We start from the raw sequence: 19,938 nt of genomic DNA on the forward strand, positions 1-19,938 counted from the left end.
GGAATTTATCTTCACTCACATTTTTTAATTCACATATTGTCATTGTTACTCTTATTAGCTCTCACTTAGTTTATATGCCCACATAATGCTTTTGAATTTGTTATTGTTTTTCTAAATTAAGATTTCTTTGTGGCCGCATACACAAATTTATAATATTTAATTTACAAAATGTTGCAGCACAAAACTTTCACTAAACTTTTATGTGTATGTATGTGTGAGTGTGTTGTATAAAATAAGTGCCTGGTTATTTTTTAGTTAAGAAGTGTTTAAACCAGTGTTATGTTCTTACGAGATGGTCGATCAATATAAAGCCGATGTTTAAAACATAACAATCAATTTATTAATTTAAACAATACTTTAAATGATATTAATGAAAAATAAAAGGTAATTAAGCAATTATGATGAAATTGTCTTTAAGACATGTGTATTGGTTGACGGTTACAACTTGACTCAGCGTGTGTGCAGAAATGAACAATACTCGTTCATTAGCTTGATCGTAGCTGTAGCGGTGATATTAGATGTTTGGTAAATTTCTGGATACTTTGAAAATGCATCAACTATTATGAGGTAGTAGTGTCCCTTCACTGGACCTGCGTAGTCGATATGGACTCTTTCCAAAGGTCTAATCATCAATGGCCATGAAGACAAGTCCGTCTTTACTGGATTTTTAACAATTAGCTGGCAATTTTGACATCTTTTTACATAGGCCTCAATATCTTTGTCTATATTCGGCCAGTAGACGTAACTCCTTGCGAGCGTCTTGCATTTTTCAATCGCAAAGTGTCCACGATGAAGTTGTTTCAAGATTTTCTTCCTGTAGATTCGTGGAATAACTACTCTGGCGTTGAAAAGCAAACATTCGTCCACATATGAAAGTGAATCCTTCCTTTTGAAGAATGGTACCACCTGAGGTTCAACTTCACTTTGCTTTTCTAGCCATCCATTTGCCATATATGATAAAATTTGCTGAAAAATTTCATCTGTTTTTGTCGCTCTCGAAATCATGTTTTGAGTGACAGGAAGTGATGATAATGATCGTTTAAATTATGTTGAATGTCCTTTTCAAAACTTATGGATGCAATTATTAAATCATCCGCGGGTTTTTCGTGCGAGTTTATTTATCTTGAAAGCACATCCTATGTGTTCGTATACTTGATATCGAAATCGTATCCTAGTAGAACTAGCGCCCACCTTACCTCAGATATGTTTTCCGAAGCTTGGAGCTGCTGGACTGCTCTGATCTTTTCTGGATCTGGACGTATACCGCTTTTATCAATTATCTGTCCCAAGTACTTGATCTGGTTCTTGAAAAACTGACATTTTTCAAATTTTAGACGAAATCCGAACTCCTTGATATGTTCCAGTAATGTGTTTAAGCTGTGCTTTTGTCGAGCAATATTTGAACTGGCAATCATTATATCATCGATATATGCTTTAACTCCATCTATGCACAGACTTGATCCATAATACGTTGAAATGCTCCTGGTGCACATTTTACACCTGGAGTCAACCTGTTGAACTTGAATAGTCCCTTGTGGGTGTTTACGGTTAGTAACTCCTTACTCTCATCATCAATCTCTGCTTGGAGATAAGCGTCTGATAAGTCCAAATGTGTGAAAATTGAACAATTACGACATTCCGATAAAATATCCTCTGGTGTAGGCAGTGGATACTGGTTTAATTCTATAGCGTTGTTTAGACCGGTTGAATAGTCTCCACAAATCCTGACTTTTCTATTTCGTTTACTAACTACTATAGGAGCTGCCCACTTTGATGTGTCCACTGGAGTAATTATACCTGCATTTTCCAGACGTTGTAGTTCCATTTCAATTTCACTGCGTGCCGCATATGGAACTGGACGTTTGGGTATAAAAACCTCTTTTGCATTTTGGAAGTTGGAAGCCCAATGAGCTGTTGTCAAACACTTCCTTGAATGTCGTTTTTAAATTTGAAATTTCATCATTGAAATTTATTTGACACCATGCTGAAATTGGTATATGCCACAAATTAAATTTCTCAATCCAGTCTATGCCAAGGATATCCAGGTTTTCTGTATTTGAAATATAGCAGTCCACAATCTTGGATATTTCGCCTATTGTGACTTCCGTTGAAAATGTTGCCAATAATTTGATTTTATTAGCATTTGCATCATTTGCCGTGTCTGTCGTTGTGAATGCTTCTGGCTCTTCGATAAATTTCCACGTTGAGATTGAAATAATCGTTATGTCAGAGGCCGTGTCCACCTGTAACTTTACTTGTTTTGCATTCATACTCACTGTGACGTATTTTCTTAATTTCTTGAATTGAACTTGATTTACAGCAAACACTGATTTTGCACTGAATCTTGTTTTGTTGTTGTTGCTGCTGTTGGAATTTTGATGCTTTGTTTTGTTAGTCGTTGAGTTTGAATCATGACTGGCTTTGCAAAAACCATCTTTGTGTCCAATCAGTTGACATGTTGGTAATTTTTTATTGAAGTATGGACAATGTTTAGCATAATGCAAATCTCCACAATACCAACAAGAAGTTTTCGGTACTTTCTGTTTGTGCTTACCTTAATTCTGTTACACTGTTTCGGTTTCTCTTCGATTAACGCTGTATCACTTCAAATCCAATATACTTTGTTTCTCATCGACCAGCTTTTCCAATTTGACCATTTCATTGCTGTCGTTGAGGTGTCTTAACAAACGGATTCTGATTTCACCGTCATCGGATGATTTAAGACCAAGTATAAAAATTAAGCACTTGAACTGATCTGCGTTTAGTTCATCTAATTTAAAAAGTTCACATTGAAGATTAACTCGACTTGCGTACTCCTTGAAATCTTCGTTTTCCATCTTCAATATTTGAAGACACTTGCAACGTTGACTTACTTGTGATTCGGTTCTGCCAAACAGTTTGGAAAGATGCTTGAGTGTGTCTTCCAAAGAAAGTTCATGGGGTTGTCTTGGTAAAACAATATTTGTAAAACGTTTATGAATGTGATTAGACATTTTCCTCCATAAGAGACCAACTTTGCCTGCATCGTCCAGAGGACTGGCTTCTCTTTCAAAGATGTGTCTGTAACGATTGTACCAAGAATCGAATAATAAACCACTATCAGGCTCATAGTTAAATTCCATCATGGAGTTAGCTAAAGATTCCATGAGTTAAGCTTTTGCCACTGGTGACTCCTTAATTGGAATTGATGACGTGACTGTGTTCGCATCTGTGTTTTGGTTTGCAATGAGTTGTGTGAGTTTAACTAACAAATCCTGAAAGTAATTTCACAATATTTGCATCTTCCGACATTTCTAGACTGTTCTAGTGTCTGCTTGTGTTTGCAATGCTGCAAATATGTATGTTGACTTGCCACAGTTGTTATGGTGTGAGTGTGTGTTGGTGGTTGATGAAATACCTGTCACCAAATTGTTTTGGGTAGGTTGCTGATAATTTGCAATTTTTCCTGATGAAAATCCACTGAAATTTGTTTACCACAACTGCCGCTGTGTATGTGCTGATCAATTTGTAATTCCTCTGTTGACAATTCCCGTCACCACAATTGTTATTGTGCGTGCGATTGTATGCTTGCACCTTCCTGTTGTTTTTTTTTTTGGAAAATTCCTCATCAAATTCTCGTCGCCACAATTGTTATTGTGGTTGCAGTGGTTCTTTCAACAAATCCTCGTCGCCACCACAATTGTTATGTTCTTACGAGAGAACATAACAATACTTTAAATGATATTAATGAAAAATAAAAAGTAATTAAGCAAGTATGATGAAATTGTCTTTAAGAGATGTGTATTGGTTGACGGTTACAACTTGACTCAGCGTGTGTGCAGAAATACAAAAACTGTTGAGCCAGCTGCGCTGCCATGAAGTTGCCAGAATATTAAAGGGTGATTTTTTTGAGGTTAGGATTTTCATGCATTAGTATTTGACAGATCACGTGGGATTTCAGACATGGTGTCAAAGAGAAAGATGCTCAGTATGCTTTGACATTTCATCATGAATAGACTTACTAACGAGCAACGCTTGCAAATCATTGAATTTTATTACCAAAATCAGTGTTCGGTTCGAAATGTGTTCATTCACCGTAACGTTGCGTCCAACAGCATCTTTGAAAAAATACGGTCCAATGATTCCGCAGCTCTGCCCGATTGGCCAGTGCACCGTGGAAGCCTGAGGGTGGTGTGGCCAATGTTACCCTGGAGTGCACCCCAAAGATGGCAAATAAGACTTGCGGGGAGCGAGCCTATATTAAGTAGTTCATATTAAGAGCACGTATGCAGGGATTACCGCATCAAGAGAGAGGTGTGCCGTCGTTGCGGATTGGGTTGACATATGGCTTTGGCAAGTTCCAACCCCGTTCGCTATAGGAATTGTGAGTTCAAGGGGTTGCTGGTGAATAACTTATAATATTGTAAGTTTAGCGCCGACTTGGAGCCCTATCGTAGGTATATGGATACGGCGCTGCTACTTGCGAGTAGCAATCCGCTCATCCTAAGTCTAGACGCCAATGCAACTTCTCATATGTGGTTCTCGGAAATGGCCAGGCATTCGTTTGGTCATGGGAATAACCAGCGTGGGCAGTTGCTCAGCGATTGGTTGGTTTTGTATGACGTCGTCGTGTTGAACATGTCGAGCGGGAAGTATGCCTTTGATGGGCCTTCAGGCATTAGTGACATTGAAGTTACGCTAAAAATGAGGTGGTATTTACTGCTTTCCAGAATTGGTGGAGCGTTAAGGACGAATGGGGCACAAGGGACAATCCCATGGCAGCCGGTTGTATGTACAGGATTGACCCGATGAATTCCTTCATCGGCAAGGGCTGCCGCCTCAGTGTACCACACACTGCTACTACAACAACAACAACAACAACCAAATTGAGATTATGGTTCCAGGAGTTGACGGACTCGGGTTACTACATTGTGGTATAGGTGGCATCCCTGATGTAATTCAAAGAACTGATGGCTGGAAGAAAATAAATTTGACAAAAAATCCAGAAAAAGTATTTACGACTATAGTGTGAATTGAAGGAGCGCAAACAGAAAAATATATGATGTGGAAATATAAAGGAACTTGCAAAGCACTTCGCATTGCGAAAAGCTGCCGAAAATGGAGTTTTGTGGAAATTGGATAACTTCAAACCTCATCTCTTCCTGTGGATCAGTAATTCGAGATATTATATGATAATTTGTATATTGAATAAAAAATTTTGCTCGGTCCTATAAACAAAATTGTATTATTAATAAACGATTTTCAAATTTGCATTCAGGACAATATTTTTTCTTTTTATTAAAAAATACCTTTTTGGTATTACAAGCGGAGAAGGTATTTATGGTAAAACTATATATTGTAGTTTTAATTGGTCAATAAATCTTAAAGCTCATCATATCAGATCATAAGATGTAGATTACGTAAAAATCCAATGAGGCCAATGAGGTTTCAAGCCAAATTCATTAAAAGAGCAATATCTACATGTAGATAGAATATTAGCAGAGTTATTGGATGTACGTAGTTCACTTAATAGTTACGCTCTCGTAAACATACCGTAAATGTAGGAAAACGAGTCAGCTGTTTTGTTTACACATGCAAACGCAAGGCGGATTTAAAAAGGTGGTATCACGCAAACAGCCGGCCAGGTTCAAACCTGGCCGGCTGTTTGCGTGATGACTAAGATGACAGATTTTTGTTTGCAGTCTCTTTGTTGTTATCTTCTTTCTCGCATATTCTCTGCTCATGTACGCACACGTATACACACACACACACACACACAAATTTCTTTGTGTGTGTTGGCAAAACGTTGATCAGCTTGATGACAACATGGCGGATTGCACAATATGATTTGTGGTTGTTGTACAAATGAGACCACCTTTAATTCTTTCGCCATTATGCAAACGATTCCTGAACGTCTGTCGACCATAACCGGAAAGTAGAATTCAATAAAAACAAAATCTTACGTTTCGTTATCGTGTCAGGGGATAAAGTTTGAACAAATTTCATTTGTTTAGTCCACTGTAAAAAGCTCAGTTCACTCGGCGCCCAATCTGGTCTAAAAGGAAAGGGAAAAGTGCAAAATATGTATGAAGCGATCCTCTTGTCACCCGCCTTCTGAACACACTATTTCCGAAGTCCGCGTTGATAATGCTACCATTTAGTATGTAGTATGTCGTCCGACGTGGCGACGACTATTGACTCTATATCCACAATGTTAAGTATCCCTTCAATATTTGGGAAGAACGCTATCGCCCATTCTTTCAGATGGAGAGACGTCTCGACTTCTCGTACCGTCTCCTCCGTTCTGCCCTTGAGGGATGCATGTTGTGCGCTTAAGATTCCCATGAATTTCTCCGGCGCCAGTCCCTTCCTCACATCCATGTCTTTATTGTAAGGTTAGGTTATTATTTTGTTTCAAATGTCAAATGCTACGTTTTGTAATAAGCATAAAGGCCTGGTTATGCTCTCGTAAATGTAGAACAAATGTATCGTAAATGTATAGAGGTAATTATGCTTGTTACAAAACGTAGCATTTGATATTTCAAACAAAACAATTTTTTTAACAAAAAAGAATTGAAGGTGAGATTCTGACGTCGGAGAACTTTCGGCATAACTCAAGTGCAGGTCGGATAAAATGGCCCTCCATGTAGTGATGCGAGATGTTGAGACGTTTCTCTAACTGGCCTTCTTGAATATTGAGAGGGCATTTAACAACGAGGAGATGGGTCGATAGTCTTTGCTCTGAGCCGCACGGGAAGACAGAATAGGGCCAAGGTTCCCTTCTGGACACTATGGATGCAGTGGGCAGACTGAGAAGTGTTCCAGGAGAAAGGGACTGGATTGGGGGCTATACTAGAACATACGCAACATTTCAGCATTCCTCGCCAAGCTCCAAAAGTGAGCAAGCTCGTTCCGGTCCATAGGACCGATCGCCGCGGATATGCTACGGTCATTGGTTATTTAAAGACGCCGATAGATAGCCTTGTCATATCGGATATCACAGGCACTCAGTATTTAAATATCCGCAACCTATGGACACGCCCGGCAGGTCTCAGCTGAGCTTCGTATAATGATATGAACACGAAACAAATTGGAGCTCAGAGTTGCATTGATGTGCCGCGTTGAAATCAGTATGTGCATATGGCGGCCCTCAAGGCCATGGGTTCTAGTACAGTGAAGTGCGTGGCTGAGTGGGTAGAATCCCTAAATAAAACCCAGATCGACGACATAGTGCTAACATGGATTATCGGATACAACAGCGCCGTATTGGCGCTTACCCCTCTCTTCTTGTAATTTCTTGTTATCACAAAATTCTCATTTTTTCATTTAGTTTTCACAACAGGTCAGACTGGCCACCTTTTCATGGTGGCTACCCATTCAACCTTGATTATAAACAATAAATTGTAATAAATTCCACAGAGAAATCATAGAATAGGAGAATAGCAGTTTTCTATACATAAATTTTTGGTTTTGAAATTTCTTCAAATTTCAAATTTTATCAGCTGACATGAAAACGGAACGAACATTTTTTTACTGAATTCTACTTTCCGGTTACGGTTGACAGATCTTTTTCAGGTGTCATCTCTTTGGAGTGTATAACAAAGAAATTATTTTTACACTGAAAAAATTCGTAATTAATACGAAATAGAGCAATTCGTATATATTTATTATCTTGAAGTAATGATCCACATAAAGGGAAGAATTTAGGAAGTGTTTCTGTTGGTCAATATTAAGATTCCTATTTATGTATTTTTAATGTACATAAATTCATAACTTAGTTTTTACCACGTTCTCTATTTGCAGTTGCGTTTCGCATATATTATTCGTCCGCTTATATACAGCGGTCAAAAAAAGTATTCATCATTCAATGTTTTTTTTTTTAATAAGTCTACAAAAGACAATTGGAATAAAAAAAATATTAAACTAATGATGCAGTAGTGATTGTGTGATATATATGTACACAATTTCATTGTTTTTAAAGAAAAAAATAGTATTTATTGGAACAAAAAGAGCCATTTTACAGCTGAACACAAAAAATTAAACAAAAAAAGTATTCATCATTGCAAAAAAACAAAAAAATAAATAACATAATTTAAAAAAATTAATACTTTGTTATTCGACCACCGCGTCTTATAACTTCTTTTAAACGGTTTGACATCGATTGGACTAATTTGGCGGTTATATTTTGGTCTATATTAGTCCATTCCTCCATTATCACCTGTTGCATTTGACTCTTGCTCGAAAAATTGCGCGTTCTCAATTTGCGTTCGAGATGTTCCCAAAGATGTTCAATTGGGTTCAAGTCGGGACTTTGAGGAGGAGTTTTAATGACTTTGGGGCAGTTATACAGCATCCACATCTTGGTATTTAAAGCAGAATGTTTGGGGTCATTATCTTCATAATATTGAAAGTTATTACCAAGCCCAAGTTTTACAGCACTATCTTTTAAATTCCTCTTTAAAATGTCAATGTAATACTTATGATCCATTACTCCATTATGATCCATTACTCCATTACTCCGCTCCTGAAGCCGCCATACACCCCCAAACCATTAAACCACCTCCACCATGTTTTACAGTAGCAACTGTGTTTCGTTCTTCAAGCTCTGTATTTGGTTTTCTGTACACTATGACCTTTCCATCGCACCCAAAAAGATTAAACTTGCTCTCGTCTGCAAAAATGACTGTTTTCCAAAATGATTCGGGCTGTTTTACATACATTTTTGCGAAGTTTAGCCTTTTCACTCGGTTTATTTTATTTATAAAGGGCTTCTTACGTGCAGTTCTTCCTCTGTAACTATGCCTTTTGAGTGTATTTCGAATTGTTTGTGTAGTAACTTCCTTCCCTAAATATTCCATAGTGTTTTTACGAAGAATGGTCGCATTTGTCTTCGGAGTTTTCTGAACTTGCCGCACTAGCCAACGCACATCTCCAACTGAAAGTGCTTTTGGTCGACCAGATCTTGGTTTATTGTCAACAGTTTTCGTTTCTGTCCACTTTCTGATGATGGATTGTATAGTAGATCGTGGTCTATTTAATATTTCACTGATAGTTTTTTGAGTTAAACCATTCCTGTGGTGTTTTATTATCAAAACTTTTACCTCATCAGAAACCTCGTTTTGCTTACGACCCATTTTGACAAAAACTATATTTTCAATGAAATTAAATATTTGCTGTCAAGGGCAAAGCCTCCTTTACTAAATAAAACAGAAAAGGGGGATTCCCAAATAATATTTGAATTTGACTTTGATGATAGCACATCAATGATGAATACTTTTTTTGTTCTGTTTTTGGTGTTATTATATAAAATTGCATTTTTTGCGCTAATTAAATTTATTTTTTGAATTTATTTTAAAACATATTACGAAAAATAAACTATTGCATAAAACTGCATTATTTGTTTACTTTAAATTTTCTTCAATTACCCAAAATAAGTGAATTTATTATCAATTTTGCTAATGATGAATACTTTTTTTGACCGCTGTATATACTCTCGGTTTTTGTGATTGATACTCTTCCGATTCACACTCTTAATATAACTTATTTAAAAATTATAGATTTTTATGAAGCGGTAAAACATACTTTCAAGATGTTTTTTGCCATATTTATTTTTGTCTAGCCATGCTTACAGTTGTTTTCCCTTGAAGGCACAAAATGAAAATATGATGTGTGGGAGAGAAGCAAAAAACATATATTCCGACCTGTTGCACATCTATTCCCATTACATGTGTGTGAAAGAGTACACAATACCATCTTCTTTTTTGTAGAAACTGATACATGTCTACCGTTTATGATATTGAATAAATTTAATTCGCGCAATTAAAAATTGGTTAAACATAAGTCTTTTAACCAATCACATGTCATGATTCAATGTCAAAAATTATCAAAGCAATAAATCACTTCGTTAAACGTTTTTTTATAAATCAATACCAAGTTTAATTGGTCAATATTTTTCATGTGTATATGTATCATTTTTATACCCACCACTATAGGATAGGGGGGTACATACGTTTCGCATAAAGTATATATATTCTTGATCCACGTAAAATTCTAAGATGATTTTACGATATCCATTTGCCTGTCCATCTACCTACACACTGGTATTCATAAAACTTAAAGTAGTTTTGAAATATTTTAAAATTTTAAAACTGTTAAAGAATTCACAAACTTAACGTAGTTTTGAATAGGTTTATTTAGGCAAATTTAGAACTGTCAAATACACCTATTTTAGGGCTTCATAAACTTTTGTGAATACTGCCGACATACTCTATAAATATAGTCAGGCTAGGTTAGGTTGAAAAGGCAATGATATTTACCAGCCCAGCCAATATGGACATACAACTTAACCAGTAATGAGCTTGAAGAATTCCGTGCTACTTACAAGGGCCTAGTTGTTTTCCATACCACGCCCCGACGTAGGGTAATTCCCACCTATGTGCTGGTGTCTGACGCGGAAGCCGGGCAATGACATAGGAAATGCTCCAACGTCTCACCATCCTAAATGATGCGGACCGTGCTATCCTCAGGGAAGGCGTTAATCTCCTTCTAACACTCCATGACTGTTCGTGACCTTACCGTCCTGGTTGTTATTGCCCTGATGGTCAGTTTACTGTCCGTAAAGTTGTTCACACTCGAAGTCCTCGCATGAACGCATTCCGTGATCGCCCGGATCTCCGCCTGCAGGACCGTATTTTCGTTAGGCAGTCGAACACAGATCTCAGCTCTTGGGTTCTCAATGTAAACCCCCTTGTCCACTCTGTCCTTTAGCATCTGTATAGCATGAACTTACAGATGGCAATACTGGAGTTTCAAGACTGTGCCGCTGGCAGAAGGGCCGCGAACTGAAGTGTTTGTTTGTTTGTTTTCAGTTTCACATACAACAAGATTTTAAATCTTATAATTATAGTATGTGACTTTAAGATTAACAATAAGATTGTTACAATAGTTGATTTAATAATAAAATTTGTGTTGATAATAATAGCATTTAACAAAAAAAATAGATAAGATAATTAAACAAGTAACCAAATTAATAAATAAGTTTCCTGTCATAAGTAGACAATTTTTAACATAAATACAAGGTAACAAAATTATTGGAAATAATCATATAAACCTTTCTTAAAAGCATTGCGTTGCCAATGAATTGAATATGAGGAGGCAGAGAGTTCCAAAGACGAATAGCATTGTAGAACAATTGCCATTCAGATATAAGGAGACGATAGCGAATGGGTACTATTATAATTCTTCGGCTAGATCTACCGATTTTAAGTTCGGCGTGAAGATTTTCAGGTGTTCTGTTGTACACTAACTTATGTATCATTAAAAGTGTTCTTGTAAAAGTAAATCGCAGAATGTGATACCATGCAAATTTTTTGTAAAAGTTGAAACACTTGTATATCTCTTTAGACCATAGACATATCTTATTATAGCGTTATATGTCATTTCCAACTGATTTCTGCTTCTCGAGTCACATTGGTTAAACAACTCACAGCCATATAGGAGTATAGGTACAAGATATGATTACGCTAAAAGCGATCTGATGCTCTGTAGTGTGTATAAATGTGTTTTATAGAGTGTTCTTAGCATTCCTAAGATTTTGCCTGTCGCTGATATGATATGGTCCTTTCATGTTAGTGTTTGATTAAAAATCACACCAAGATTTTTTGCTTTATATACCTGTTTGATTGCGTTATTTCCAATTTGCACAGGGTATTCGCACACCACTTCCTGGCAGCGGTTTGAAAAAATAATGAACTTTGATTTGTTTGGATTTATGTGCAGTTTGTTTTCCATAGCCCACATGTTGATATTTCTTAAGTCGGTGTTTAGCTTCTCTATTCCATGACATAGTTCTGCCTTTGAGCAATTCAGATCGATTTGTACATCGTCTGCATAGATTTGGATATTTGAATGTGTCAGTTTGGTTGGCAGTTCATTTATAAGCATACAAAATAGAAGCAGGCCCAAAATGGACCCTTGAGGAACTCTCTGCATTATATGCAGTTTGTTTTCCATAGCCCACATGTTGATATTTCTTAAGTCGGTGTTTAGCTTCTCTATTCCATGACATAGTTCTGTCTTTGAGCAATTCATATAGATTTGTACATCGTCTGCATAGATTTGGATATTTGAATGTGTCAGTCTGGTTAGCAGTTCATTTATATACATACAAAATAAATAATTATACAGCTGTGCTTTGATCGAAAACCAGACTGTCTATTTGAAAGAAGTTTTGGTTCATTTAAATATTCATATATCTGATGATGAATAACTCTTTCAAAAGCTTTTGACAGGAAATGTAGGATTCATATGGGTCGATATTCGTTTGCAGTTTTGGGGATTGGAATGACTTTAGCATATTTCTAGCTTCTTGGATATTGATTCGTTGTCAAAATTGTATTAAAAATATGTGTTACGAATGGCAGTATAAATTTTATTATAATTTTGATATATTTTGGGTTTATGGTGTCAAATCCTACAGCATCAGATTTTATAGACAGGCAACATTTTGCTACATCACTGGCGTGTTCGCATGAGAATTCAAATAAAAAGTACATTGGAAATACATTCGATATGGGCAGCATTGGACTATCTATGTTGGTGATGGTAGATGATGAGCTTTGGGCATTTAAGTTATGTGGCGCTTTTATGAAAGCTTCATTAACTATATCAGGATCCCCAAATTTTATTAGTGATGTTTTTTCACCGATTCCTATTTCCTGTAGAAGTTTTCCACTGCTTTTTTGTATTTGTAGCATTTTGAAATTTGTTGGCATAGTAGATTCTTTTGCTTCTCTGTATCGCCTTGTTGACCTCAGGCCTCAGTGATCGGAACTAAGGCATCTTAAATATTTTCCATCTTTTGAATGCAATATCTCTTTTGTTTATTAATTCTTTTATAGCTGGGTTAAACCAAGAATTATATTTTCGACTTCTTGCACAAAACTCTCTTGTAACACATTTTCTTAAAATTATAATATTTCGTTGGTTCTTCTTCTTGTGGTGGTTCAGCATTATACGCTAAGAAAATAAGTTCGTGTTTTGAGAAGCATGGTGTGCAAAGTTGATGATAGATCAAAACTTTGTCCATATTTGACTATTAGTGTTTGCAGTGAAATGCGTTGGGGTGCTTGTATTCACGGATTGCATACCCATTGCGTTTAAAGAGTCTATAAGTGTAAATTCTCGGAAAAGATTCGAATTCAGATCACCACCAAGTACAATTTCATCATAATTCACGGACATATTATGTAAGTGCTTTGGTCTATAAATACATCCAAGAAGCAACTTATGTAAATTTGCAATTGCTTCCACAAATATTGACTCTACTTTCTCATTCGTGTCTGGTTTTCGAACAACCTTACACGGGATGTTGTTCCTAACATAGATAGCGACTCCACGTCCTAAGGAACATTTTTCGTTTCGAAAGTTTCGGACACATGTCGACTCTGTAATGACCCTCATCAAACAGATTCTGTCTCTTTCCCACGTTTTCTTACCTATTGTCTCGGCCATGCTCAGGGCATTGGAGGATGTTCTTGCTAAAAGAGACAAACCTTAGCCAATTAAAAAAACAAATAAGTTGTAGGTAGCTATTAAAAAAAGAGTTAATGATGATCATTTTATATAACCGAAATGTAGTTAGGTACGGATGAAGAAATTAAGTCGGAATTTTTTCTTCCTCAATAGCCTTGTCCCGCCCTACCTTGCCGACTATCATTTAAATCTGTCAGCCCACATAATCTATGACCAGACTATTTCATTTTCGCGGAAATTATTTAAAACTGCTTAGCAATTCATATCTACTAATTCAAGTTTAATTAAACAAATATATCACATACATTAGTGACCAAAAAAAAAAATAATAAAATGGTGGGAAAAATATGTTTTCTAACAAAATTCTTATAAGTGGTATATGTAAGTATATGATAAGTTATAAGTATATATAATTAATTAATGTTAAAAATTTTAGATAGTAAAAGTGAAATTAATTGTATGTTAACATTTGTCTCAGTGTAGTATTGTACAAAAATATAGGCTCTTGTAAATATTGATGAGGGGTCAAAAACCTTTTCTTGAAATATATAGATGTGATGTATAACAAAACGATGTGTATGTAATAACATTAATGGGTTAAATCAATTTATAAGATGCAAAAAAAAATTTTACCTTTGAGAGTGATAAAAATATTCTCAAAGGCCTTTGGTCGATGCTGCAATGTTGATGATTTTGGCTTAAAAGTAATTTTATATCAATCAGCTTAGATTTTTGCACAGCTCAAAATTCGAAAACGTCATTTAATCTCAAAAATCTAGGGTTTTCCCAATGCGTTGAATTGGTGGTTTCCATTTATACAGGGATATATTGCAATTATACCTTAACTTGAATGAAAGTCCTTAGAAACGATGCATGTCACTTATAATAAAAACAGCATCCGTTATGCAATTTTTGCATATTGTGTCAAATAATTAGTGGTAACACTAATAATTTGGGATTTTCTTCCACAGCCAATGAGTCCTTGTATGTCTTTTTCAAATCGATGGTTTTTTCACGATAAATAATCCATTCACAGCTATGAAGAAAAACACCAATCCGAAACGATTGAGTCACACGAAAACAAAATCAAAAAAGTTGTAGCCAATTTCCAATCTATTTTCTTTTTCTTTTTTTAATAAATAAAATTTTCCGACAATTCGCTCTGCCGTACTAGAAAATTTTCTTAGAATGAAATGTTTTCAAAAGCAACTACACAAACAGCCAAAAACAAATAAAATATTTGAAATAATGTGAACTACCAAAAAATTACAGTATTTCCTGGCACAGTGGAATACTAACCATTATACAGAAACAAGACTTGTGAGACCTCACAACTCCTGACGTTTCAAATATATATCGAAATTCGTCAATTTTTGCTCCATTTGTTGTGGGTTTCACATAAATTAAATCTCGGTATGAATATGTGGATGCAATCATATTTTGTTTTAATTTGTATTGGGTGATCTGATGAAAAGCCAAAATGTCGTTGGAGTAAGGGACTATTGGCGTTTCTTTAAAACTGCGACAACGCCCTGAGGAAATTATTTTTTAAATAAGGGCAAGCATTTGAATGACAATTGTGGTATCCTTTAGTTGCTTATTTTTACACATTTTAGCAATGACAATATTAACAAAAATAATGTATTTATAAATAATAGTAAAAATATTTGTTTCAGTATAAAGTATGAACAGATTGTGGTTGAGAGATTGATCGAAAAAAATTCTGCAAGTTAGAAAGGCTTTCGATTAATAAAGGTTCTCCATTTGTTGTGGGTTTCACATAAATTAAATCTCGGTATGATTATGTGGATGCAATCATATTTTGTTTTAATTTGTATTGGGTGATCTGATGAAAAGCCAATATGTTGCAGGAATAAGGGACTTTTGGCGTTTCTTTTAAATTGCGACAACGCCCTGAGGAAATTATTTTTTAAATAAGGTGTAAGCATTTGAATAACAATTGTAGTATCCTTTAGTTGCTTATTTTTACTTTGCATTCGTAAATGCCTTTATACTGAGGAGTAGGTATATTTAAAGCGTTGCAGATACTATCGAACACAGTGTACAAATTCTCGGATTAATTATAAGGGATGCCGTTAACACGCAGATCGCATGAATTCGGTCTCTAACACAAATTTTTTCACATAGCGTTTTTATTGCTTCTACAACTTGCATTTGACAATCTTGCATGCTTACCAGCTTGGCCGCAAATTCGTCGACTCTCTTGTTGATATTTGAGAAAACTCTCCTCGCTTTCTTTCAACATGGTTTTTATTAGTTGCAGACGTTCTATGCATGTTGGTAAAGCGGAAGTTAATAACTTTGGTGTTTTTGGCGTACTGTCCAACATACGTTGATCCTCTTTCCCCCTTTTGACTGATGCCGTTAGTTTCTCCATGATTTCACCGTGTATCTTGTGGTTTGTTGCATTAATTACAGATCGTACTTGGTTGTGGTTCTCATTCTCGCCCTGATTTGACATTTTTATTTTGATCTTAATTTTGTTGAGAAGAGATGCTTGATTGAGTGTGTATTTGTTGTAAGGTTGGTTTTTTAGAAAATAAACAATGCTTTGTTTAAAAATGCCGGCTATGTCGTACAAATATTTTTTTTTTTATTTTACCACGGAAAACAGATGTATCCAGAAAACATTGATCTTTAGTATTACACGATGGACAAAGTTTTATACCGTTGCCAATATGTAGTGATAAATTTTAGGATAAACTGATAATATGAAATTAAAAAACAGAGCAAATAAAAAGACGTCTTTCTCTCTTAATGTACAGTGTGTTTTCTCAGGTATCCGACCTGAAATCTCCCCTATCTTTCCAAGTTTCCTATCCGTCTTCTCGATTATTCTGCGATACTAGAAAATGTTTATGTTTTATTTATTAATCACTTGGATATAAACAATATGAATTAAGTGTTTTAATAGTGCAAAACGTAACATAAAAATTATATTGAGTTGAAACTTTGCACAAACTTTTTTCCTGCATAGGCAGGTCAATTTTGAAAATGGACTTTATATTCTTATAGCCCCGATCTGCCAATTTAGGGTCTTAGACCCATAACAACGGCACTTATTACCCGATTTGTCTGAAATTTGGCACAAGGATTTCTGTTAAGACATCGAATATCCGTACTGAATATGGTTTAAAGCGGCCTATAACTTAACACATCCCTCATATAGACCGATCCCCCGATTTAAGGTCTTAGACCCATAAAAACCGCACTTATTACACGATATGAGGGAATTAAGGCACAATGAAGTTCCCGTGTCGAAAATTGTCTTCATCAAATCTGTCCATATCTTAATATAGCCCCCATATGGACCGATCTTTTGACCAGGACAGTGATGGGTGCACTAACATAGTTGAAAATACTACATTGTATTTGTATGAGTGACAGTACAACCAGAACGATCAATTAAGTGCAGTAGCTGTGTAGAATAACAACAATGCGTCAACCGATGTGTGCTTGTGTTCGTTTTTTCCATGTTCGCAGGCACAGCAAACTTTGTGTTGGTGACCATGTATGATTAAGGATCATAGGGCTAGTGCTGACTTTATTGGCATCGAAAATCCTGTTAAATTATTGCGAAATCCGATGGACTTTATTCTTTGCCAGGACGCAAACAAAAGTCAAACACACAATAGAGACAATATCATTGAAACAGAGTTGACTGATGCTAAGATAAATCGATACAGGTAAGTGCAGTTGCCCAACAACAAAAAGTCGAATACACTATCTGTGAAAATTAGTGCTTTGCGCATGCTACTATATAACTAGTTCGAGCCGCTTTTCGTTGTGTGCACACACACAACTGAATATTATGGAAACTCGTTTTCAGATAGTGCACTTCGCGAGAAAAAAAATTTACTCAGCAATTATTTGAATTGAAATTTGTATTGGCGCATGTCGCTACTATTTTCCTAATAGAACTCAGTACCACTCAAGACATACATATTAATCCAGGTAGCAGTATGCACTTAAGGAGAGGTCATGCGAACAGCTGAGTAAAGTTTATATTTTTGTTTTACTTTTGCAATAAATCTAAATGTCAAATGCTTGATAGCACAGATGTGATTTTTTCTAAGATCTTTAAACGATGTTTTATTTGATCCGACATTCCACACATAAGCAACAAAACAGTGTTGTAGTGATGAAAATACAACTTTAAAACCCATTGAGGTTAGGTTAGGTTGAAAAGACGGTGCACATATAAATCTCCCCAATGCCACTATGGACATACACCTAAGCCAGTAATCGTATAAAGTAACCACTAAAAAGACAAATTTTAAGTTAGGAATTCCGTGCTTAATCCTCAAGTGTTTTCAATACCACTTCCCTAAATTGGTCCATGCCTGGTATTGTGTCTCCACCTAAGTGCCGGTATCTGTTAGACGCGAAAGCCGGGTTATGACAAAGGAATTGCCCAATGTCTCACCATCTTCCCCGCATGCCCTACACTTGCTTTCACTTGCCGCACCGATTTTATATAAGTGAGTTCGTAGTCCTATGTGTCCCGTTATGATACTAATAGCTATATTGACCTCCTTCTTACTTCCTTTCAGTAATAGTCTTGTCTTCTCACGATCTGGATCTCCCCATAAGATTTTCGCCGTCCTACCGACCGTCCCATGCTGTTCCACAATGTTGCATGCGCATTCGTCGCCCGCTACCTTAACTGGCCCGGCACCCAAACAATGCAGATTTTGCCATCCTCAGAGAGGGCGTTGATCTCCTTAGACAGCAAGACTGTTCGCGACCTTACCCTCCTTGCTATTATTGCACTTATGGCAATTTTACTGTCTGTAAAAATGTTCACACTCGACGTTCTTGCGTTAGCACCACACCACTTCACGCATTCCGTAATCGCCCGGATCTCCGCCTGCAGGACCGTATTATGGACAGGCACTCTAAAACAGATCGCAGTCCCTGGGTTCTCAATGAAGACCCTTAGGCCCACTTTGTTCCCTAGCACATTCGTGTAACATGATCTTCCAGATGGTAATACTAGGTTCCGTCAATCTAAGACTGTGCCGATGGCATCAGTGCCTCGCACTCGACTTTAAGGTTCATCTCAGGGATCCGATCGGAAACCTCTTCCCTTCCTTCCAGGTTTCCTATCGTCGCCTCGATTATACCTCGATGGTATGAGCTGCTCCAATTCCATTCTCCCATCGCCTTAAGTCTTTCTCACACTTAATCTGCATGTCAATTGGTCGGATATCTAGAATAGTCTCCAGTGCCCTAGTGGGCTTGGTCCTCATCGCTTTGCCTATGCCAAGACAACATGTTCTCTGAACCCGTTGTGTGGTCCTTGTGTTGCACTTTTTCTCCATAGCAGTCCACCAAACTAATTAGGCGTAAGTAAGTATTGTCTAATCACGCTCCTGTAGAGCCAGTGGACTATCCTCGGATTTAGGCCCCATTTCGAGCCTACGGCCTTACATAGTGCCCAATATCTTTGAGCCTTTTCAGTACGCTCCTAAATGTGACATTTCCAATTAAGTTTCCTATCGAAGATCACTCCTAAGTATTTGAACTTGTCAGATATCGAAATCGTTTTATTGAATAAACGTGGTGCGTCAAATTGGCCCACCTTCGTCTTCCTCGTGAACAGGCATATTTCAGTCTTTTCTGGGTTAACATTGAGACTTCTGGGTCTAGCCCAATCATGTGCCATATGCAAGAACCTTTCGGCCCTACTGCATAGCTGGTTCGGATCCTAGCCCTTAAGAAGTATTATAATATCGTCTGCATAGTAGACGGGTTTAAATCTCTACTCAGTCAGCATCCGTAATAGGTCATTTATGGTGGTCACCCATAGGAGTGGCGATAAAATGCTCCCCTGTGGCGTGCCTTGTGCCACTTTCTCCCTTATATTTATGCCATGGGACACACAATTTGTCCACCTGTTCCTTAGCATATGGTTTATCCAGTCAATAAGAACCGGGTCCTCCCGGTTCTGGTTTAAGGATTGGATCAGTGTGTCGGTCCGCAAATTGTTAAAAGCCGCCTCGATGTCAATGCATACCGCCAGGGTGTACGTTTTGGCATCGAAGAATTCTTCTATTTTATGCACAATTTCGTGCAGTGCAGTGTTTGTATTTCAGCAGCTCGCTGAATGTCCTAGTCTTTATCATGGTGTCCACAATACGTTCCATGGTTTTGAGTAGAAAGGGTCTGTAGGCCTTTCATGTCGCATAACTTGCCTTGCCGGGCTTGGATATAAACACCACCCGTGCCTCCTGCTAGGTTTTCGGAGTATATGCAAGTCCTAGGCACGCTGTGAAAATATTGGCCAGGTGGGGCGAGATAGTCTTTCTCTTTTTGTTGTACCGCCGGAAATATTCCATTAGGTCCGGGTGACTTGATTATTTTGAAGCTTCTCAAGGATTCCTTCACCATAAATTCCGTAAT

The 19,938-nt window shown here is 36.9% G+C and overlaps 2 protein-coding genes across 4 annotated transcripts in view; one reads left to right on the forward strand and one right to left on the reverse strand.

The window, feature by feature from the left end:
* The window catches only part of LOC106092744 (uncharacterized), a 102,771-nt gene that overhangs the window by 30,534 nt on the left and 52,299 nt on the right, over positions 1 to 19,938 (forward strand). The window lies entirely within an intron of this gene.
* Positions 1,445 to 3,146, reverse strand: LOC131996082 (uncharacterized protein K02A2.6-like). Its single transcript, XM_059365530.1, has 3 exons — positions 2,621 to 3,146; positions 2,005 to 2,434; positions 1,445 to 1,928 (listed from the first exon to the last, which is right to left on the reverse strand). The coding sequence occupies exons 1-3, from the start codon at positions 3,144 to 3,146 to the stop codon at positions 1,445 to 1,447; spliced, it is 1,440 nt and encodes a 479-aa protein (XP_059221513.1).

The sequence above is a fragment of the Stomoxys calcitrans genome, chromosome 3 (genome assembly GCF_963082655.1).
Source record: "Stomoxys calcitrans chromosome 3, idStoCalc2.1, whole genome shotgun sequence".
Classification (NCBI taxonomy): Eukaryota; Metazoa; Arthropoda; class Insecta; order Diptera; family Muscidae; genus Stomoxys; species Stomoxys calcitrans.